The 23,655-nt window shown below is 35.9% G+C and overlaps 2 protein-coding genes and 1 pseudogene across 2 annotated transcripts; 2 read left to right on the top strand and 1 right to left on the bottom strand.

The window, feature by feature from the left end:
• The first annotated feature begins 2,045 nt into the window (after nt 1-2,045).
• On the top strand, nt 2,046-2,785 carry LOC147291155 (aspartic proteinase CDR1 pseudogene; annotated as a pseudogene).
• A 361-nt stretch (nt 2,786-3,146) lies between these two features.
• Nucleotides 3,147-8,773, bottom strand: AUG7 (nuclear matrix protein). The gene is made up of 9 exons (XM_086237025.1): nt 8,427-8,773; nt 8,228-8,313; nt 7,166-7,227; nt 6,514-6,605; nt 6,209-6,334; nt 5,175-5,265; nt 4,393-4,500; nt 3,903-4,001; nt 3,147-3,550 (listed from the first exon to the last, which is right to left on the bottom strand). The coding sequence occupies exons 1-9, from the start codon at nt 8,558-8,560 to the stop codon at nt 3,353-3,355; spliced, it is 996 nt and encodes a 331-aa protein (XP_086093151.1). The 5' UTR covers nt 8,561-8,773; the 3' UTR covers nt 3,147-3,352.
• A 7,813-nt stretch (nt 8,774-16,586) lies between these two features.
• On the top strand, nt 16,587-18,102 carry LOC147291153 (Nucleotide/sugar transporter family protein). The gene has a single exon (XM_086238660.1). It carries the CDS (start codon nt 16,669-16,671, stop codon nt 17,956-17,958), a length of 1,290 nt encoding a protein of 429 aa, XP_086094786.1. The 5' UTR covers nt 16,587-16,668; the 3' UTR covers nt 17,959-18,102.
• The last annotated feature ends 5,553 nt before the right edge of the window (nt 18,103-23,655 follow it).

The following is a 23,655-nucleotide window of genomic DNA, read 5'->3' as shown; positions in this document are numbered from 1 at the left end:
ATCCCCTAATTATGTTTTGGGTCTACATATAATTATGCCAATAGGAAAAGTGCATCCCTTTTAGAGGTGTACAATGAGCCGGGCCGGCACGGGTGCGGCCCGTTTAAAATGGACCCAGTCCAGCTCGACCCGTTAATAAGTGGGCCAAGTTGGGTCAATATTTTCTATCCTTTTGGGCCGGCTCGGCTCGAGCTCGTTTTGTGTTAGGCCAGCTTGTTTATATTAGTATTTTTTAATTTAAAAAAAATAATTTACTATTAGCTTTATTTCAATTTTTAATTTTAATTTTGGTGATGATATTGGATAGAGAATGAAATGAAGCAGTAGAAAATTCAAAAATTTGATAGAAAATGGAATGACATTAAAGACTATTTGATTTATTAAACAATAATAAAAACTTTAAAAAATTAAAATAATTAATCGGGCCGGCCCAGCCTAACACAATTCTGACACAACCCGTTATAGAGTGGGCCATGGGTCGAGTTGAACTTAAGGTTTAAAATAATTGACCGGCCCAATCCGGTCCAATTATTAAATAGACTGGCCTAAATCCAACACGAATGGACCGTCTTTAAACAGGCTGGCCCGACCCAGCCGTTATACACCTCTATCCCTTTATAAGACAAATCAAAGCTCATCATTTTCATCCTTGTGAGATAATACTAAAATATTTTTTTTATTGTAATAGGTAATCTTATACCTCAACATCAATTTCGAGACAAGGACTCAAAAATTGGGTTTCGGCATAGACTCAAAGATTACACTCACAATATTGGCCTAATGATACTCTTAATTAGTTGGGTCGGCTATATTTGAAAATATATAAATATCCGGGCTAAAGTATAAAATTTATTTGTTTTCCTTCCACAAAAATTAACTACCTGGGCTACAACCTAGGATAGACTTGTGTAGTGGCTACACCATGTATTACATATTGGTTAGGTTGTTGAGGAGGCATAAACATATATATAAACGTTGCCATGCCCATGTTAATTTCTACCTATAGACAGTAGGTTTACTATGCTTGAAAGTGTTTTTTGTCACGACTAATAGAAATGCTATATACCTCTATGTGAGGGTGAGAAAGATGTAAATGCATTTATCTCTCTGCATACGTGGCTTGGGTGTTTTACATGTTCATAATCGAGTGTTTGTTATATGTTATAGTTTGCTGACTAATATTTTAGATGGGTGCAAGTACGTTATAGTAGCAGCAATACAAATATTCAAAATGCAAAATTAGGTGCATGTGCAAGGATTTTCAATGTATTTCCATTATTTACCCCAAGGAATAATGTAGGCATAAAAAACTAAGAAATAAACCAACGCAAGCAATGAATACCATAGGAAGTGCTAATTTTTCCACCAAAATTGAGCTTCAGTTGTCCAACAATCGATACCTACAACGATCGATTGGTGGGCTAAGAACCGCCTGATGCATGCGAAATTTGTTCTTATTGTTATAAAATTTAGTTGTCCTTATTCTTGAATGTATCAAATTAAAGTTGCATAATTCAAGAATTGTCAAGCCCTTAAGTTATTTTAATATTAGAGAAGAAAGTGGACAAACCAAAGAAACTTTTTTAATTAGTTTGTATATATGTAGACCAGTCTTAGTCTATGTTTCATGTTTGTATACGTACTTAATTTGTAATAATTTTTGTGCCCATATATATGGTCGTAATTAATAGGATCTGGGCATTCAGAAAAGCACCTCAAATCTAGCCATCACCAATCCTAATTAATTAAAATTTGTCAAAAACAATCTAAAGGAAGATCTTATTCTCTCTTCTTGATTTAACCATAAATTAATTTCACTCTCTTTAGTCCTACATCGTTTTTGCTCTTCTTAATGTACATCTATTTATTTGAAAACTTGAACTTGCTTCACACAATCTTCTAAATGACTAAAACAACCATGGGCGCCATTTTGACTAACCCTTCTTTCTCCATTGCAATAGCATTCATGACAACAGTGGCCTCTTTAATGAATATGGATCTGCCATCATTGGCCTTGGACCAGGATCAGTGTCCTAATCTCCCAAATGGGTTCTTCAATTGATGGCAAATTCTCCTACTGCCTTGTGCAGCCTATTTCACGACTTAACTCATCAAGCAAAATGAGCTTTGACAGTGAAGCTGTGGTTTATGGTGCACAAGTAGGTTTCTTTACTTTCAGGCATGATCTATAATTTTGATAAAATTTCATTTTTTGTATAATTTTCGATATTGATATTTTGATTGATATTTCTACATTTTTAGACCCTCAATGTTTCTGTTAATAACAATCTCTAATACCTTGGTTTCAGGAAACCCAAAAATTTTCTATTTCCTAAGGTTGGAAGCAATTAGTGTGGGACGGAGGAGACTGCAATACAACAGTTCACTCCCATTAGCTCCATGAAAGGGCAACATTATCATCGACTCCGGGACTACATTCACACTGTTACCACAAGACTTTTACAATAAGCTGGAATTTACAGTGAGTAAGGCCATAAGATTACGACGTGTGAAGGTCCCTAGTGGCTTGAGCCTTTGCTACCATAGCAAATCAGATATCAGAGCTCCAATAATCACTGTGCATTTTACTGGGGCAAAAGTGCAGTTGAAACCTTCCAATGCTAACACCTTTCTAAGGGTGGCTATGGATGTTTGCTTTGCTTTCAGTCCCTATAATCAGCCGTTTGCCGTGTTTGGCAACATGGCACAGATGAATTTCTTGGTAGGCTATGACCTTAGAAAAGGGACCGTCTCCTTTAAGCCTACTGATTGCTCTAAACAATAATCAGGTCACGTGTATTATGGTCCCATCTGTAATCTTCTTTTATATAGAAGAATAGAAATTAGTTTTCAATAAAATTAGGAGAGCGATATTCGTACTCCCTACAAAAGTTCTTGCGGTCCTTTAGAAAGAGTGCAAATAACAACAGTATTATGAAAGTATTAGTTTTCAATCAATTTTTTAATTGAAACGAGTCATGGCCTCTTAAAACTGAACCTAGGCTTATATCCTATGTATAAAGGTACTTATAGGGGAAGACCATGTTCAATGGCCATAACCAGAAGTCAGGTGATAGACTCAGAAGGCTGACTTTCGTCCTCCAAAGAAGGGATCAAATTTTATAACTAAAATGATGACATCCATGTACTCTGTTAGCCAAATGAAATTGGATAGAGATCATCTCACAAATGACTATAATGGTTCATGATATGGATACATAATCAATAGTACATTGTAGGTCATTTTCAAGCTAGACGAAGAAACTACAATTTTCTAACATACATCCTACTTCCAGGAGAAGAGGAAGGGGATGCATTGATAGGCCTCCCCCATACAACTATAACCATTTCATCATAAATTCACCTCCTCACCTTGCTCGCGCGCAATGGAAGCTGAGAGAATCCCAAGGTCACGATTTAAGAATGTCAATGCAGATTCACATTCGGAGATTATTCTCGTGACAGAAGAGGGCTCACCGGCAGCCGATTCAGATGATCCAACAGCAAGAGCTGCATGCGAGTCCCTAAGATTCCTCAAATTCCCTAAGAACTGCAATAAATGCAAAAAGAGGGAAATGTCTTATAATAAAATCATGGTTATGCCAGTAGTGCTTGTAAAAATGCAGCATCATATGCCAATAGCCCAATGTACCCAAAAAAAAAAAATATGCAGCATCATTCTGCACCTTGTACTGTGTCATAATAAGACCTAAAGATTCTCATTCGTATTTGCTTGTAAAATGCTTTATTCATGTCATGTGTCATCTTTCTTTTCATATATTAGTGGTATTAGAACTACTGAATTTCCATTTGCATTTTAGCAAGTCATGTTGAAGTATCGGTCTAATAAATCCTCATAATGTGCTAGGAAGAAATGAATTGACATATAAGCAATGAAATACCTTCAAAAGCATCTTGTACGCCTCCAACAAACGATTGGCAGCTGGCCCAAACCCATGGAGCTGGGGTACCTCCATCATGTGTGTCCAGGGACGTATTTCCTGCAAATAGAATGACTTTTCAAGGTTGCAGATAGCATATATACATCATACACATGCACACACAAAATTAAATAACAAAAAGGTACTGTGGATTCATGCACATCAAATTTAATGTCAACATTCTAACTTGAGTAGTTAAAAAGTGAACTTTTCAATTAGCCAGGAGCTGGAACAGAAGTGTAATAAACTCTCCTGTGCCAACCAAATCAGTTATGTGAATATGGAATTCATCAAAAAGCATAAAGTTCATCATGGTGGAAGCAAATATACAATTCTCAGTAACTAGTATGCCAAAATCCTTCAATTTGGTACTTTAAACAGAAAAGGAAAAAGGGAAAGGACAGCAGATTGTCAAAGGGCAGATTATATGAAAGGACAGAGCGGACCAGACCTTAGTGTAAATCATATTGAAAGATCTTGCAGTTTCTAGAAAAGATTCCAAATGTGCACGCAATCTGGTTTCCACCTCCGCATACTCCTCATCTGGGTTGTAAGCATGCTATATGCAACAGGGGGAATTAAAAATCACAGTGAGAAGGAATTTACTGCCCAACTAAGAAAAAAAAAGTTTATAAATACATAAGATTTACAGTGACAACTTAAATTTGTGGGAGCATTCTGCCAGAGATAGAATGGACTTGGAGGTATTGGAAAAGATAATAAAATCAGAAAAGAAAATTCAAAATGAATATAAGTGGCAGTAAAAGTAATGTCAAACAAATATACTAAAATATAAATATATAAATGAATCTTTGGGTATCCTTTGACACTTGAGAGGACATTACTACGCATCTCTTCTCTGCAATGCAGCACAGACAAGTGAAGGTCAAAAGAAATGGAAAGATAAGGAGGTGGTGTTTTTAGGTGTTGGAGGGAGTTAATGAAATCAAGTCCTTTTGTGAAGATTATGATAGAGGGTAATGACAGTAGAGTGGTTAATGTTTACAGGAGAAAAGAAGAGGCGTAAGGCATTATATTGAAATGAGATGAATCTATTTTCTGTTTTGAATTGAACAATTTAGTTAGAGAACTCTAGAACGAACAATTGGCACAATTATATAAAACAAGGTGAAGCAGATCAAATATCTGAATAGTTCCAGGATACAAAGGACAAGAAAAATAAACAGTTATGGTCACAGGCAAGCAGATCTAAGTTAAGGAACAGAAACAAACCTTTGATGCCAAATCATCAACCTTCTGTTGAAGATTTAGGAGTATCTTTGATTGTTCTGAAAGCTTTTTCTCCAGCTCAGAAACATCAGGCCTGCAAATAAACTTTGATTAAACGAACAGAATACTATATCTGATGAAATAAATTTTTTTGAAGTTTTAGTAATAAATTGGAGTACTTCAGTTTTCTTCTGCATTATGGAAATACCCTTTTCTGCATTCAAGCATATTGGAAGGCTGTTGTTTTTTAAGACTGTTATTTTTGTTCTTTTGCAATGTTAGCTAGTTTTGGTGTTGACTGTGTTGTTGGATTTTAAAGGTTATGAATGTACCTATGGTGGACTGCTCTTCTACTGCTGTTGACTTGTACTTATATTATACTAATAAGATTCTTCTAATTCTTATCGAAAAAGAAAAAATGATTTAATGGAGTGGAAACCAACTGCTAAAAACCTATAATAGTAGACAATGATTCTTGCTGCTCCAATACTTACAGTATCAATCTATGCTTAATAGCGGCAGTAGCCCTTCCTTTCAGAATAAACATAAACTGCAGCAGTTACCATCCAGCCTTGTGTGTTGGCAACTCATGTCAGAATAGTCCAAGTTTCAAATCCCCAAATGTCATGACCAATGTAAGCCATCATGGAATTATTCACTAATTGATCTCATAATGGCGATTTAAAACCATATCATAACATATGTGCCATCTTAACAGTTTAGAAGCATAAACCACCCTAACTAGCCAGAATATATGGTTGGCATAATTTTGTATAGTCAATACCTCCAAATAATTTCAAAGCAAAATTTCTTACAGTTATTGTGGTCAATGATATTTTGAGTTACATGAACAAGAGTAATATTAGTTAACCACTAGGATTCATCAAACTGAGAGAATCTAAGGCATATTCAGTTTATCTAAGATAGATAAAACAGATTTTAAGGTTTTCTGGTTAATATATATAATTCAATGACACAAATATTCTTTTTATTTCAGGGGAGGAGTTGAAACACAATTGGGAAATAGATATTCTTACAATGGATATATGGACTGAATCTGGACATCAGCAGGGAACAATTTGCACTCTTCAGAGAATATTTGAGCTTGTTTCTCAGCAATAGAATCAATTAGTTGTATATCCTTAGTTACCTGCTCATCAACACTGCAGAAATCACAGTTCATACCAGATTTCAGGCAACAATGATTATTAGAAATCAGATATCAAATCAGGTGCAGAATTTGATAGCAGAATGATATTTAAAAATATAGAAACATAATCATTTCAATTATCAAACAAGAACAACTCATCAGGCCAAATGTAATACTCAGTATCATAACAACCTCCATTCTTGATTATCAGCATAAATGCTTGCCTCCACAAGATCTACAATGAGATGAAGCATTTCAGTGCGATCTTCATAGCTTCCTCGTCCCTGCAACAAAAAGGCATTGCATTCAGAAAAAGTCGAGGAAACTCGCGGATTAAAGTTGCAAGATTTCATGTCAAGTATAATGCAGAGTACATGATGCTCAAATAAAAAAATTATGTTTATTTTGTCTAGAGTGCCAACTAGATGCACAAAATGCAGCTTGCAAACAAATCTTTAAATCATCTTGATTAAGCTGTATAGACTACCTTATGTTGCATAATAAGTTTGTCATTATCTGCCAGGATAAAATTGTTTCGAATTGACTGTTTCCACGGAGGTTTATCAAAGGGAGATTTATATTTGACTACCCTAGTGTATTTGGGGGACTAATCCATAATACCATTATAATTATGAAGCATTGTTTTCCCAACATATTCTAACAAGGGTAAAGGTAAAACCAAAAAAAATAATGACTTTTGAATGTGAAACAAAATAAAAGGCAATATGCTCAAAGTAAAGTGCAGCTAAATTGTATAGCCAAACTAAAGAAAAATAAATTTCACCCACAACTCATCTATCAGCCAGAATAAATAGTCCTAAATCAACATGAATCCACAACTAACTTGGATGACTTCTGTGTCTATAGTAGTTGTAATACCCAAAAACTTTGCAATCTCTGCCAAATCTGCAAAAAAGAAGGTCATCCTTTGTTAGAGTGCATCATATACAATTTCACATACTAATAAATATTTGGAAAACTAAACAGTAAGCATTGATATACCAGCTAAATATAGAAAGGGGTAAGAAGTTTAACAAAAAGGAAGCAGCAATGGAAGGATGCTCCACAAAATTATCACAAAAAATCCATCAAGTAGAGCATTTTTTATAAAGTTATCCCATGCACAAGCAAAATCATAACTGTGTTTGCTTTCTTCAAGTGACACTGAGCTAATTGCGCAATGATAGCTGTAGCATTCATCTTTCTTTTCAATATTAGGATACAGAAATGATAATTGTTGTCCTCGTTCACTAAACGGGCTTATTCTAGATTTTTAATTTTGCTTCTTAATTTTCATTTCCTTTAGCTTAATTTGAGAGATCAGCACATTAGCAATATATGTTTGGTGTGGACAAGTAGAACTTTATATAAAGTGCTGATACCAACAGTTTGCCAATCAGCCCAATCTTAACTCAATCTGGTGTAGACAGCAGAACTTATATACTAACAAAAGTCTACACAACAGTTTGCCAATCAGCCCAATCTTAATCATCATCAAAAAGATTTCACAAGTTTGCAAGACTAGTTTAGCAAAAGTCTTAACCCCATACCTTCATTCAAAATTAATATTAGAATAGAGAAGTATAATTTGGATCCACCATTTGATGGAATTCAATAATCAAATCCAGTAGTGTAAAAAACAATGAAACAATAAAACAATAAAAAGATTTAAAAAACACACAGTTGTGTGCGCAAGACAATAATTTTCATCACATTTGGAACAACTTTAGCATGACCCAATTCAGAATTCTACAAGGGGAAGCATAATTTGGATCCATTATTTGATGAAATTCAATAATCAAATCAAGTGGTGTGAGTAGTGTGCCTAAGGCAATAATTTTCATCACATTTGGAACAAGTATAGCATGACCCAATTGAGAATTCTACAAGGAGAAGCCTTCATTACACTGAATGTGCGCAGTCTCTTCGTCACGATCCATGGCGTCCCCTTGAAGACTCTGTTGGGAAAAGGGCGACTTGTCCCCCAACAAGCTGCAAGTATATATACCAGGATCAGGGCAATCAATCAAACAGGGGAAGAGGAAGAGGAAGAGAATCAGTCAGCAAGGTCAAGAAGAAGAAGCAAACGACATGTCGTTGGGTACCGGAAGAAAAGCCACTCGAGAAGCGCATAGCGTTCCATGCCTGCGAAGAGCAGAGACTGAGCAGGCGCATTGGCTCGCGGATAGTTCAGCATCGCCAGCTTCCTTTGTATCTCTTCCATTTGTCTTGCTGCCATTTCTAAACTCAAACACGAACAACAACACTTCGACTTCAACTGAGATCCAAGATCATCACAATAGGGCTGTTTGAGTGTTGATGGTGTTTAAATTGTCAGTGAATGGTGCGTTAGATTTGGGGTTTTTGTTGGGGTGTTTAGGCAAACAACAGAGGGAGATTTGAACCTTTTTTTTTTAACAAGAATTTTAATCCTTTACTTTTGGATGGGTTCATTCCTAATTTAGAAGGACACACAGTCCATTCTGCTAAATTCACATTACTGCCTTTTTGCCGGCCAAAAAGAACATTAGTGACTTTTCAAATTTCAATGTCCTTTGTACGTAAGGAATAAAATTTCGAATTTCGAGAAAATTTTGATGAAAATTTTGAAGATTTTTAAATTTCGACAGAAATTAGACGGAAACGATGGAAATTACTATCAAAATACGGAAATTTTGAATGAAACTTTACTATATGTTTATTTAACATATTATCTACTACATTGATAAAAAATATTGAAAAAACCAAATTATATAGTAAGTTTCATGTGATATAAGATGAATATAATGCGCGCTAAAGGTAAATACTGTGAAATAAAATTAGTATAATGAATAAATAAAATTAATATATTATTTATACTCTATAATATATACACTAAACTCTATATACTTTATAATATATACTCTATATTGTTTAAAATATCGTATAAGATATTAGAGTTTAGGCCATTTAGGATATTTTTAATTATTTTTTATATAAAAATGTATTAGAGTTTATTGGTTTAGGATTTAAAAACAATTAAACGAAACCCCAAATCATTTTTTTTTTCAATTGCCCAAAAACCTCAAACTAGGATATGGTATATGATATTAGGATTTAGAGAGTATTTTAAATTATTTTTTATATAGAAATATATTAGAGTTTACTAATTTAGGGTTTAAAAACAACTAAATGAAATTCTAAAACGGCCAAACGAAAGCCCAAATCTTTTTTTTTTCTTTACAATTGCCCAAATCTACAAACTCCAATCAACCCTCAACCTTTTAATTTTTTTCTTTTTTTTACTTTTTTTTTTCTTTTTTCTTTTCTTTTTTCTTCTTCTTTTTCTTTTCTTCTTTTTTTTTTTCTTTTTTTTTTCTTCTTTTTCTTTTCTTCTTTTTCTTTTTTTCTTTTTTTCTTTTCTTTTCTTTTTTTCTTCTTTTTTTCGTTCCTTCTTTTTTTTTTTCTTCCCTTTCCTTTCCTTCCTTCTCTTTCGGTCTGTCCTTTCTTTCCCAGTTTCCCCCGAGTGCTCACTGAACTCTCCAAGACTCCAACCTCTCTCTCTCTCTCTCTCTCTCTCTCTCTCTCTCTCTCTCTCTCTCACCTTGCCGTCGCCCGCCCTGCCGCCCCCTGCTGCCCCTCTTGCCGTTGCCCCCTGCCATCGCCCCCTGCTGCCCCCCTGCCGTCGCACCCTGCTGGCCACCGGCCGTCGCCCCTTGCTGCCCCCCTGCCGCCCCCTCTTTCTCCCTCATCTCCCCCTGCTGCCCCCTGCCTCCCCCTGCCGCCGCCGCCTCCTCGATCTCCCCCCTGCCGCACCCCCCATTTTTCTCCCAAAACCCAGATCTCACCTCCAAAAACCCAAACCCAAAACCAGATCTCACCTCCAAAACCAGATCGAGCACCCCGGCGAAACTTTCGGCGAAATTTTGAAAATTTTGAAAATTTCGCCGAAATTATCTCGAAAATTTAACAAATTGAGGTTTCGATTTCGACACCCCAAAAAATTGAAATTTTCGGCGAAATTTCGCCGAAAATTTTGAAATTTAACACCTTGTTTGTACGTAACCAAATGTATTTCCAGTAATTTGGATTAGATTTTATTTTGGTCTGTATAATTTCAAGGTAAAATTTAATTTAGACATATAATTATATATGTCATTTCAACGGAATACACGAACTTTAAAATATTTCAAATATACACCCGATCTACTATTTAAATTGAAAAATGGACTTCCGTCCATTGATTCATTGAGAGATTAGTTAAATGTCAGCTTGGTTTTTGCTGACCGAGATTACTTAGCGACGTAGCATCATCTCAGCAAACTTTTCCCACCAAACGAGCGACACGGTGACACATGTCCACCTAACCCCTGACATGGGCCCACAAACTCATCATCTCTTTCTTGCTCGTCGAACACAGATGAGGGATTTATATTCGAATTTAGAGGAAAATGTGATATTTTTTGGAGACTAAATGGTCAGGAGAGCGTTCGACGAGCGGGAAAGAGGTGATGGGTGTGTGGGCCCATGTCAGGTGGACATGTGTCGCTCATTTGGCGGGAAAGGTATGCTAAGTTGGCGCCACGTCGTCAATTAATTCCCGTCAGCAAAAGCCAAGCTGACATTTAACTGATCTCTCAACAAATCGATGAACGGAAGTCCATTTTTCAATTTAGATAATAAATCGGGTGTATATTTGAAATATTTTAAAGTTCGTGGACTCCGTTGAAATGACATATATAGTTATGTGTCTAAATTGAATTTATACCTAATTTCAATTATTATGATTTTAGTCCTATAGTTTACAAATTATTATAATTTAGAGACACATTAATTAGTCATTAAATTGCCAACAATATATAAAGTACATGATCAAAATCGTAATAGTTTGTAAACTATTTGACAAAAAACAAAATAAATTTAACGATTTAATGACCGAAAATAGGCCTGGGCATCGGGCGGGTGGGTCGGCTTGGAGCCCAACCCATCTCCGACTATACGGGTTGGTGGGAGTCGGCTCGGCTCTTTGTCGGGGACAAGTCGCAAGCAGTCGGAAATGACTTGGCTGAGAAGGAAAAGGAGAAGACTGAGGAGAAGAGAGAAGAGGGAAGAGAGGATCCAAATTAGGTACTTCAAGACTGTGTAAAGCACCAGCTAACCACACATGCTTCTATGTTGTGAAGCATACGTGCCTCATCAAATGAACTTTATGTCAAACATGCTGCATACTACACCAATGAAACGTCATTAGATAGATCCTAGTCTTAAACAAGTTTCCTAAATTCAAACCTCCTGCAACTCTCTCTCTCTCTCTCTCTCTCACACATCTGCAGTTTTATCTCTCTCGCCTGTCACTCTCTTTCACGACTCGGCTCGGTTTTGGCGAGCGGTAGAGGACAGAACCCGCCACCCGAGCCGCCTTTATCGAGATGGGTCGGCTTAAGGCTAAATAGCCGATGGTGCGGTCGGAGCCGCGGGACGGACGAGTTGATGCCCACCCCTAATCGAAAATGCTAACATGTCCTTGAACTGCAATGATTTGTAAATTATAAAACCAAAATTATAATAATTAAAACTATATGGACTAAAGTAAAACTTTACCGAAACTACATGAACCAAAAGTAAAATTTGGCATGTTTTTCTCTTTTTGAGGTATTTTTATTTACACCAAAAGACTATCTTTTTTTCTCACTGCACCTAACAATAAATAGGGTCAATTCAGTTTTGGTATTAAAACGAACTCTTTTTTGTTCATGGCAATAATAAAACAAAAATTTCAATTTTTCAGCATGAGTGCATTAATTAATTTGGGACCAAAAATATGGTATATCGTTCGAATACTTATAATCTTAGAATATAATAATAATAACGTCCACCTATATTATAACACATGAATGAGACAAAAAAAAAATTGATTACATTGTGTGACTGTGAGTTTGTGACAGTGTTACGGCTCCTTGGTGAACGAACCCCAGTTTCATGAAAGTCATTAATGTCTGTTTTTTACTTTCTTGACAATTAAGAAACACCATAAACAGTATGAACACTTGCAAGCAAGTTCTTGCTACATATATAACAAAACAAAAAGCAAGTCGTTGCTACATATTGTAGACAAACAAGTACATTGTAGACACCATATTGAACGATCCATCAAGAAAGAAAACTGTTTCAATCATGTAGAGTACATAATCAACCGAGCCTTATTTGCCTAAAAAATTAGCATCATCCTTAATTTTTAAAAGAGAGTTCGACATAATCTTGCCCGCACTGGTATCAATTACTTTGCCAAAAAGTTTTGCGAGGTATACGCAAGGTGTTAAATTTCGAAATTTTAACACTATATTAAACAAATTTCGAAAAATTTCGCCGAAATTTTCGGCTTGAGCAGAGAGCCAACGACCAGAGGGAGAGATGAGAGGAAAAGGAGAGCCGGCCTCGTCGCCTGTCATTGTCGGGGAGAGAGAAGAGATCGGTGCGGGGAGAGGAGATCGGTGCGGAGAGAAGAGAGGAGATCGAGGAGGGAGATGGAGGAGAGAGAAGAGATTAGAGAGGGAAGGAGATATATGTCCAGGGCGTGACTGACTGAGGGAGAGAGGAAGATAAGGTGGCTAATGAAGTAATGAGAGGTTGAGAGGGAAGATGACTGGAGATGTTGAGAGTTACAGAAAAGGAAGGAAACAGCCAAACAGGAAAAGCAAGGAAAAAAATAAGAAAGAAAAGAAAGGAAGTTACGGGGAAAAGGAAGGAAACAGGAAAAGCAAGGAAAGAAAGAACAAAGGAAAGAAAAGAAGGAAAAAAAGAAAGAAAAAAGAAAAAAAGAAAAAAAGAAAAAAGAAAAAAGAAAAAAGAAAAAAGAAAAGGAAAAAAAAAAAAAAAGATTTATGATTGATTGGGGTTTGGGGCCTTTGGGCAATTAGAAGAAAAAAATGTTTGGGGTTTTGTTTGGCCGTTTTGAGATTTCGTTTAGTTATTTTTAAACCTAACACATTTTTATATAAAAAAATAATTAAAAATATCCTAAAAGACCTAAACTCTAATATCTTATATCATATCCTAAATAATATAGAGTATAGATTATAGAATATATAGGGTTTAAGTGTATAGATTATAAAGTATAAAGAGTATTAGGATATATAGAGTATATAAAATTTAGTATTAGGATTTAGCGTATAGATTATAGATTTATAGAGTATAAAGAATATACTAATTTTATTTAACAGTATTTACCTCCAGCGCGCATTATATTCATCTTATATCACATGAAATCTACTATATAATTTAGTTTATTTAATGTTTTTTATCAATGTAGTAGATAATATGTTAAACAAACATATGATAAAGTTTCATTCAAAATTTCCGTATTTTGATAGTAATTTCCATCGTTTCTGTCTAATTTCTATCGAAATTTAAAAATCTTCGAAATTTCCGTCGAAATTTCCATCGAAATTTTCTCGAAATCCGAAATTTTATTCCTTGGGTATACGTTCGAATATTTCTTATCCAGTACTCCAGTAAGTAAAATAAAGCATATCCTTCATAGTGAAGACCAAACTTGTCTTTCCATTACCAAACTTGAAGCAGCCACCATCAACTTCGAAAAATTCTAGAATAACTGATAATAACGCATTATTGTGTCCCAAATTCTTGAGCATATAGTGAAAAAAATTCAAACCCCATGCCTTTTGACCATGTTAAGAAGCTCTTGGCAGAAAAATCATTTACATATTTATAATATATAAATGCTTATATATTTATGATTTATACAACGTCTTAATAAATGACTCAAATTGTTGAGTCAAGAGATTGAGAAGTTATAAAGCAGAGGAAAAATATCTATAATATTCGCTACGAAGAAAAATATTATATTATATTACAAGAATACTTGTATGTATAATATTCACTACGAAGATAAGTGTTATATTATATTGCAAGAATACATATATTTATTATATTCACCATTAAGTAAAGTACTATTATATCCAAAGAATATACCTGATTGATTATTTATTAATGGTCTTTATGATTATGATTATTTTATGAAGAAATACTAATATATCTTAATTATGATTTATTTCTAGAATATTGATTTAAAATATTCACTAATAAGATCAAGAATTATTAATTTGCTAATATTACTTGGTTATCTATTAAATTATTGATTGTCTATTGAATATCACCTTGTTACTCAATTATGATATTTTTATAAGATATTTTAATATATGATCATTGTTTGTACTTACTGAATTGGTGTAACTCATGATGCTATACATTTATTATTTTCAGGTAACAAGTACAGTCATGAGAAATGAGATGAACGTTGTCTTTAAATTTAATAAACGATGTCTAAACATTCTATTTTTATCTTTTTAAAATGTAAATGTAGTTTTATTTTCACTTTGAAAGTCTTAAGCTTATGCATAAATAAACTCTTCTTGATGAATAAAATTGTGTTTTCAAAACTATCGATTATGTTTATTTGTTTTAAAAGGGAAAATTTTATTTTCTCAACCCGGGCTGTAAATACACGTGTCATATTTTATTATAATATTGACATTAAATTTGGGGGCGTGACAGATGCATTGATGATCACTCTTGTAATTCCACTCTAATCGATCACTTAATTCGATCTCACTTGTGATTCTCATGATCTCATATATAGTACAAGTGAAAGGCTATAAGAAATAATGAATAAAGAAATTTAAAAAAAGACAGTGTGTCAAGTGTCAACACAGTAAAGCACATCCCTTAATTAGTAAGGTTCGTACAACTAAATTTCACCATTACACAACTTGCAGGAAGGGCAGCTGAAATCTGGCTGCACCACGTATATAGCTAAAACCACACTTGCATTCCGCATTTGAAATTGAAAGAAGAGTTAATTACACTTACATTTTTTGATGTTTATTGTCTTTTCACATATATTTCTTAAAGTTTTAATAATTACACATACGCTCCCTAAGGTTTTAAAACATATAACCCCCTATAAGAAAAAAATAAATAAATAAAAAAAAAATATTTGTATTCGGGTTGGACCTTACACCTTTAATAATTTTATTAGGCTATTTAATCCCTTAGCATGATTTTTTGCATAATTTCTCATCATTTTCGTCTCATTATAGGGGGTTATATGTAACAGTTTTAAAACCTCACGGAGTGTATGTGTAATTATTGAAACTTCAGGGGATGTATGTGAAAAAACGATAAACCTCAGAGAATGTAAGTATAATTAACTCATTGAAAGAAATACAAAGCAGTAACAAAAAAAAAAGACTAGGGAGCAGCAACTAAAGATTGGAGACTAAAACCCTACTCCTAATACTAATTAAACCACAACTGCAGAAAAGACAAAACCAACACCAACAGGCAGGAAGCATTTTAACCAACTGATTTCTTTCTAACAAGAATAAGTCACATGTCACACTTTTATTGGTCATGACTAACTAATTCTTTTAACAATTAGAACCAGTAGGATCTTGACACCTGTATCCTCAACAAAAACAAGTTATTCATAATTAACATGGGTAGACAGTGTAACATGTAACAAAAATAATTGATTCTATCACATTAAAACAGACTCTTAGATCTTCTAAAATTTAAAAGCTAAAAAAGATTGTTAAAATATTTGTCCCATGATCCCATCACATTAAAATTATATATAAATATATTTAAATTAAAAGTATATGTTCCGTACTATATTTAAGTAATAGTATCATAAAATTAGTTGTTGTAATGTGTAAAAGTTCTAATTATCAAAGTGTTCATAAACTTCTCAAATATATATATATCCATAAAACGTTTTATGTTTTGCATCATATAATGTTTATAGATATATAATTAGTATTACTATTATTAAACCAAAAATAAACTGAAGATAAACAAAAAATAAACCAAAAATATTAGATATCAACATTACATAAATTGAACCAAAAATCGAAGTTACCAAAAGTTTAAATATACCAAATCTAAAAAATACCGAAATTTCTAATTTGGTTTTGGTAAAGCCTATTACTGATTCAAATCGACCGAGTGGCCTGCCCCGACCTGACCAGCCCCTGAAACAATTTGAGTGTAGTGTATGTTGAGCATTTTATAGAAATTCATTTAGAAATTCATATTGAATGGTGAATACACGGTATACACCCTTTTTGTTTTTTTTTATCAGAATTGAACACACCCTGAAAAGGCTGAAACTTGAAAGTGACGAAAAAGGCATTTTAAACCACTGGGCACTGACCAACCTCGTCCTCAATCTACAAAGCTTGTATTTCCCAAAAAAGAAAAAATATCTCCAAAGCTTGTGCTTTTACTTGCAGAATCTCTCTCTCTCTCTCTCTCTCTCTCTCTCTCTCTCAATAATAGCTACAACAAATGCCTACCTTGCATCTCAGTAATCCGTCTTCCACTGTCATTTTCTCCAAATCCAGCCATCAATACCCCATTAATGCCTCCTCCTGTTCACTTCTCAACACAATCCAAATCCAGAGAAGCCTACACACCTCATCTGCTCTGCTCCACAAACTTGAAACATGTAGAAATTATGGCTACCCATTTGGATTTTTCTCAAAATCCATATCTAAGATCAAAGATTCCAGCGCAAACATTAGCCACTTGAGCCAAACCTGTGCATTCTCATCTGGGTTTTCTTCCAAACCCAAATCCCAAATCACTAAAGCTGCATCAGAAGCTAATCCAGACGGAGAAAGTGAAGCTGCAGTTTCAAAACCCAAGGCCACGACCGGTCAGCTCGCACTCATTTTTGGGCTCTGGTACTTCCAAAACATCGTCTTTAACATCTACAACAAGAAGGTACTAAATATCTTCCCATTTCCATGGCTACTTGCCTCTTTTCAGCTCTTTACTGGGTGTGTTTGGATGTTCATCCTCTGGTCTTTGAAACTCCAACCATGCCCAAAAATATCAAAATCATTCATTGTTGCACTCCTTGGGCCAGCATTGTTCCACACAATAGGCCACATCTCAGCCTGTGTCTCACTCTCTAAGGTGGCTGTTTCTTTCACCCATGTAATCAAATCTTCGGAGCCCGTTTTCTCCGTGGTCTTTTCATCCTTCCTCGGCGATACATACCCTTTACAGGTCTGGCTTTCGATTCTCCCTATTGTATTGGGTTGTTCTCTAGCTGCCATTACTGAGGTGTCATTCAATTTCCAAGGCCTGGGAGGTGCTTTGATTAGCAATGTTGGGTTTGTGTTGAGGAACATTTATTCAAAACGCAGTTTACAGAGCTTCAAGGATGTAGATGGGTTGAATTTGTATGGTTTTATCAGTATAGTTTCACTCCTCTATCTATTTCCTGTGGCTGTTTTAGTTGAAGGGTCTCAATGGGTTCAAGGGTATCACAGAGCTATTGCAAGTGTGGGAAAACCATCCACATTTTACTTCTGGGTGTTGTTATCTGGAGTGTTTTACCATCTCTATAACCAGTCATCATATCAAGCTCTTGATGAAATTAGCCCCTTGACCTTTTCGGTTGGAAACACAATGAAGAGGGTGGTAGTAATTGTATCTGCTGTGTTGGTGTTCAAAAATCGAGTTAGACCTCTTAATGCTCTTGGATCTGCCGTTGCAATATTTGGGACTTTCTTGTATTCACAGGCAACAGCGGCTAAAAAGAAAAAGGGAGGTGAAAAGAAGAATTGAATATAACTTTTGCTTCGTCTGTTTTAGGTGTCTTATTTTTTAATGTGGTAAATTTATAGCTTTCCTCTGGTTTATTGCACAGCTACCAAGTTTTATTAATGTCTGGGGTTTCTTTCCAAGATTTCTTCACTTTGATTTTTATCATTTTATCTGTGTGTTTTGCCGGTGAATTTCTGTTAGGATTGTTAGCCTTTCTTCTTTTTGTTTTTCACTCATTATCTGCGTGTTGCTTGAAATTGTTCAAATTGTTTAGTCTTCATGTTTATTTGAGCCTAGACACCTAAGAAGCTGAGTGCAAAATTTTTTCTTTCGGCATATGGTGGAGAAGGTCATATTATTGCTAAGTTTCAAGTTCATTTTGATTTTTTTTTTTTTTTTTATAAATTCAATTTCAGTCTTTGTAAATTCAAATTAAAAACTCTTCAAATGCATTCTGTCTTGCTTTATATCTTACAAAAACCTGACAATGTGAAGGTTGGGAACATGGATTACTTGTAAGAATCATTCCACATCCCCCATCTTTATCAAGATAGTATAGGCCTGGCATTCTTGAGTTTCATTACCTTGTAGGAATGGGCTACAAAATCTAAGATATTTGCAACTGAGGATTTTGATATACACCCTGATTTGTCTAAACTATATAGTTGATATCTTTGATTATAATAATCACCATGAAAAATCTTAAACTTTAATGGAGCCTTTTATGATCTTACCAGGTTATGTATTACCTTTTCTTGGTAAGGAAACTCCATGTGATAATGTCCTGCCCACTTCTGATATCTTCAATCCAAATAGGCCATAGTTTCCTTTAGAAATAATTGGATTATAACCAAACTTTAAAAGCAGAGCAGAGAAACAAGGCTGGCTATAGAGTCAAGCCATTGTTGAATAGTACATCCCAAAAAACCCAGAAAGATATGGAGTCTCAAATTCTTCTTTCACTTCAAGTGAGAGTCATTGTTTGGGAACACCAAACGGCAGTAAGCTGTACTTACTCTTTATATGAGACTTTCTTAAATTAGTAAAGTTGATTTTGGTTTCTTCTTCTTATTCTTAATTAATTTGTTAGCTTGCTACTTTAAAACACGTTTGGCAGTTGCATCTCTATTATATATGCATGGTCTAATAAAAATACATAATCCATGGAAAGTGGGGGTGAATTGCTCCCTAATCTGCAGATTCACAAGTTAAGACATAGTTTATCAGATATAGGGATTTGAAAACAAATGATATCTGAGATGTTATTAACTTGAAAGAAAATAAGAAAGAGGCTTGAGCACATGAATTCCAAGTAGGAGAGTAGCTCCCTGCTGTTAGGGCAACAAATATATTAACTTAATTCATACCTTCCTTGTATATTTATTACTTCAACTTTGTAATTTATATCTCTGATGTTTCCAATGTCAAGATTGACCCTCTTCTCTTTTCTTTCTTGTCCTTATTCTTGCTTTTGATATATGAATTTGCATCCTGACCTTATAAAATGTATACAGGTATTCTTGCCTTTCATCACAATTCATTTGTCTTGTAGTTGTTTTTTATGACTCAAAACTAAGTTATGATTTTACTTTTGTTTATTCATTTCCCTCCATGAGGTTTGTACTGGAACACATAACCTGTGAACTCGTGAAGAGAAAAATAAAAGGAAAATAAATTATGTCTCATACATTTATGTTGGGCTGTTTCTGTGCCTTCTAATGACAGGGAGACTTGTTTGGAATGTTTTCCCAACTATCATTTTCTGTTCTACACAAAGTACATTCTTATGTGTCACTTCTTTGGAGCTAGTGTTCTAAATCACACAACACAATCACAAGGAGATGATTTCCTTCTAATAAATTTGTGGTTGGCATAAATAAGACGGTCTGGTTCGACCAAAAAATTATAAAAAAAAAAAAAAAGATGATCTGGTTATGAAGGGGAAACCGTAAATTCTTCCTGATCAATTAGCTCTATGTATCCAAGAACCCTGTGTTCTACTAGTAATCTACTTATCTTATTATGTGCCATTAAAAAGAGAGCTAAACGGGAACAGAAGGCAATAACTTTAATACTGATAGTGCTTTGCAATAGAGCTGGTGAAACTGGTGCATGTCATCTTTTAAATTGAGAAGGATGAGCTATAGGAGTCAGCATGGTAACAGAAAAATGCTAGGGGATGCGAAATCAGAACCCAAAATGGTGTCAAAAAAGATCCTTGTTGGGGGAGAGGGTGTTTATTTTATCATTTATTCTTGCCAAATGGAAATCAACAAATCAAGGAAACAAATAGTTTGGCGATACTTTTTGGCCAACTCTGATAGGCTTGTATACTTGGTTTTTTTTTACTTTGAATCTTGAAAAGAGATTAAAGGAATAAATGGAATCTTGCGAAGAGATTGAAGGAGTAGATTGAATCTTGCAAAGAGAATAAAGGAATAAATTGAATCTTACAAAGAGATTAAAGGAATAAATTGATTCTTGCTAAGAGATTAAAGGAATAAACTAGGCACTTACCAAATCACCATTGAAGAAAATTCTTACACACAATGGATTGTACGTCGTCTCTCTAACAATAACTTGACACATGATTAGTACGCGAGAGCGCATAAAACACCTCTCTAACAATAACTTGTCATGTGATTAGTACCAGAAGAGAATGAATGTGTTGAGGGAAGTTGTAATTGTATACACTTATTATATGTATAGGTTTCTCCTTGTGGGATTATGCATTTCTCTTGTTTTTGATATTTACGAATTTCTTGTATTGTAAGAAAAATCAACTAGAAAGTAAAAAGAAAAAATTTTGGAAGGAGAGAGTTCAAATCTCTTATTGAAAGGGTTCTGATTCGGTCTGGGTGTGTGGTTGGACTTTGGTTTTGGTCTGTCTGTTTGTCGCTTTTCATGCGTTGTGATGTTTTGCTTGTATTGGCCAAAACACATTAATGGATTTTTCAATTGATCCGCACAAGTTTGATTTCAAATCAATTCTTTTCTATCTATAAGAAGGGTTCAAAAGACTTGGATATACATTGCATGATAGAAGGGGAATAAGGGACTGCCTTTTAATTGCTAATTCACACTTATATGGTTTCTTGTATTGGTTATTTTGATTTTAATTTTTTTGTAGGGATGACCATTGAGACCTAAAAAGTAGATGACGACTGAACTCCACAAGAGATTCCTTAGATAAACTTATAACTAGTCTATATATCTTTCTAACTTTTTCATGCTTGAATCTTGCAATAGAAGATAACAGGTATATATGTTTCTTCTCCCTGCATGCTCTTATTATATACCAAACTCTTACTGATGCAGAAATTAATGTAAAATTAGAAAATACTGCCTAGAGTATCTGATTTTTGTTGTAAATATATTATTGTGTGTGGCTATTCCTGTAATTAGTTGTAGGGGCATACTAGTAAATATTCAAAACCTAGTAAACCCTACTTCTATATAAGGATATTTATAACATGAATGAAACAGACTGATCATATTTCTCTCTGCCTCCTCTCTTCCACAAACCCTAATTTTCACATACTTTTACAACACGTTATCAGCACGAAAAGCTCTTTGGATTGTGGATCGCCAAACAAAAGAGGATCATCATTCAATCCGTTCTTCAATCAATCAAGCACGAGAAGCTCTTTGGATTGTGGATTGTGGATCGATAAACGAAAGAGGATCATCCTTCAATTTGTTCTTCAACCAAGTAGGTTTTATAAAATAATTTTATGTTCATGGTTATTTAACCTTGATTGATTGAAAAATCCTCATGAAGCATGAACCCTAGATTTATGTGATTCATTTATTTGGGTTTATATATTTTATACATGCTTTCTTGGATTGAATGATTAAAATAAAAAGAGGAAGAATTTTTGGGTGATCGGGAAACCACCCCGAGCAGTAGCCCCGCGCTTCCAAGCCCCGCTGCCTGCAGCAGCCCCGCTGCCTTGCGCGTTGCCAGCGCCTTGCAGCAGCCTCTCGCTGCACCCTGCCAGCAACAGGGCAAGCTTCGCTGCCAGCAGCCAGCAGCAGCGCCCAGCCTTGCTGCCAGCAACCAGCAGCAGCGCCCAGCCTTGCTGCCAGCAGCCCCTCGCTTCGCTTCGCTGCCAGCAGCCTCTCGCTTCGCTTCGCTGCCAGCAGCAGCAGCCCGCAGCAGCCTTGCTGCCCAGCAGGCAGCCCACCAAGCCAGCAGCCTGGACCAAGGCGCCAGCATAGCAGGCCCATGCAGCCCAGGCCCAAGGCGCCAGCCCAGCAGGCCCGTGCAGCCAACCTTGCAGCGGCCTAGCAACACCTCGCAGGCCCACTCCCACGCTGGCAGCCCAGTAGGCCCGCCACGCAGGCGCCACGTCACTCCCATTCTGGCAGCCCAGTAGGCCCGCCACGCAGGTGCCACGTCACCGCCACACTGGCAGCCCAGCAGGCCCACCTTGCAGCCGCTGCCACGTGGACGCCACGCAGGCAGCCCAGGCCCGCCACATCAGCTGCCACGTGTCTGCCACGCAGGCAGCCCAGGCCCGCCACGTCAGCTGCCACGTGTCCGCCACGCAGGCAGCCAAGCCGCTGCCACGTCAGTGCCACGTCGCTGCCACATCAGCGCCATGCAGGCGCCACGTCAGCGCCACGTCGCTGCCACTCCCACGTTGACACATGGCGAGCCTCCTGAAACTTTGTAAAAAGGAGATGTTAATTCTTGTCATGCCTGGGGTTTGAACCCAGGACCTCTTGGGTACCAAGAGTGCACCTTAACCACTGTGCTGCTGATAGTTTATTGTTAGTATGCAAACCATTTAATATATATACCATAAATGCTAGAAACTTTTATTCAAATAATTTTGTGATATTTTTCTGTTCTACTTGGGTATATGAATATTTTACTTGTTTAAATTTTTGCACTGGAATATATGTGTAGAAATTGCAGGTAATTAATGAACCAGTAGTTCATACATAAATATTGAACCTGTAGCTTCAATAATGCCATATAAGGGACCTGAAGTTTCCTTCATAAATTCACCATACATGATAAAACCAGTAGATTTTACATGTCTATACCATGTTATAGAACTTGAAGTTCTTATTTATTGCTTATCGATGTTATTGCCCGAAGCACTAATCATAATTATTTGTTCCTTTCAACCAAAGAATGTCAAATCTCAACAAGCTTGATTTCGTCGCTTTGGAAGTTTCCGGAAGAAACTATCTAAAGTGGACTCAAGATGTTAAGCTTCATTTGACTGCCAAGAAAATGAGATCGACAATCAATGCAGACAATGTTGTCGCAGAATCTCTTAAGGCAAGTGCCATGATCTTCATTAGGAAGCATATGGAGGAAGCACTTCAAGTTGAGTACCTCGCTGAAGAGGATCCACGAGCTCTTTGGGTTGCTCTGGAAGAGCGGTTTGACCATCAAAAGACCATTTTCTTGCCTGAAGCAAGACATGATTGGCAGAACATTCGTTTCCAGGATTCAAATCCGTGAATGAGTAAAATTCGGAGATCTGCCAGATCCGGTCGCTCCTCAAATTTTGTGGGGAGGAGCTCACTGAAGCTGACCTATTGGAGAAGACTTTCTCCACCTTCCCTGCCTCCTGTTTAGTCCTGCAGCAACAATACAGGGAGAGGAATTTTACCAAGTTCTCGGCATTGATCACCACTCTGTTGCTCGCTGAAAAGAACAACAACTTATTAATGAGAAATGATCAAGCCCGACCTGTC

The sequence above is a fragment of the Dryas octopetala genome, chromosome 3 (genome assembly GCF_963921425.1).
Source record: "Dryas octopetala chromosome 3, drDryOcto1.1, whole genome shotgun sequence".
In the NCBI taxonomy this organism is placed as follows: Eukaryota; Viridiplantae; Streptophyta; class Magnoliopsida; order Rosales; family Rosaceae; genus Dryas; species Dryas octopetala.
This window is presented reverse-complemented; position numbering and strand designations above follow the sequence as displayed.

Bases quoted from the DNA above. Each gene is read 5' to 3' on its own strand.
- LOC147291153 (XM_086238660.1), top strand. From the start codon at position 16,669: ATGCCTACCTTGCATCTCAGTAATCCGTCTTCCACTGTCATTTTCTCC.
- AUG7 (XM_086237025.1), bottom strand. From the start codon at position 8,560: ATGGCAGCAAGACAAATGGAAGAGATACAAAGGAAGCTGGCGATGCTG. The intron at 6,335-6,513 runs GTTGTTATGATA...TGATTTCTGCAG, and splicing joins GCTGATAATCAAGAATGGAG to TGTTGATGAGCAGGTAACTA. The intron at 4,002-4,392 runs GTCTGGTCCGCT...TTCTATTTGCAG, and splicing joins TCAATATGATTTACACTAAG to GAAATACGTCCCTGGACACA.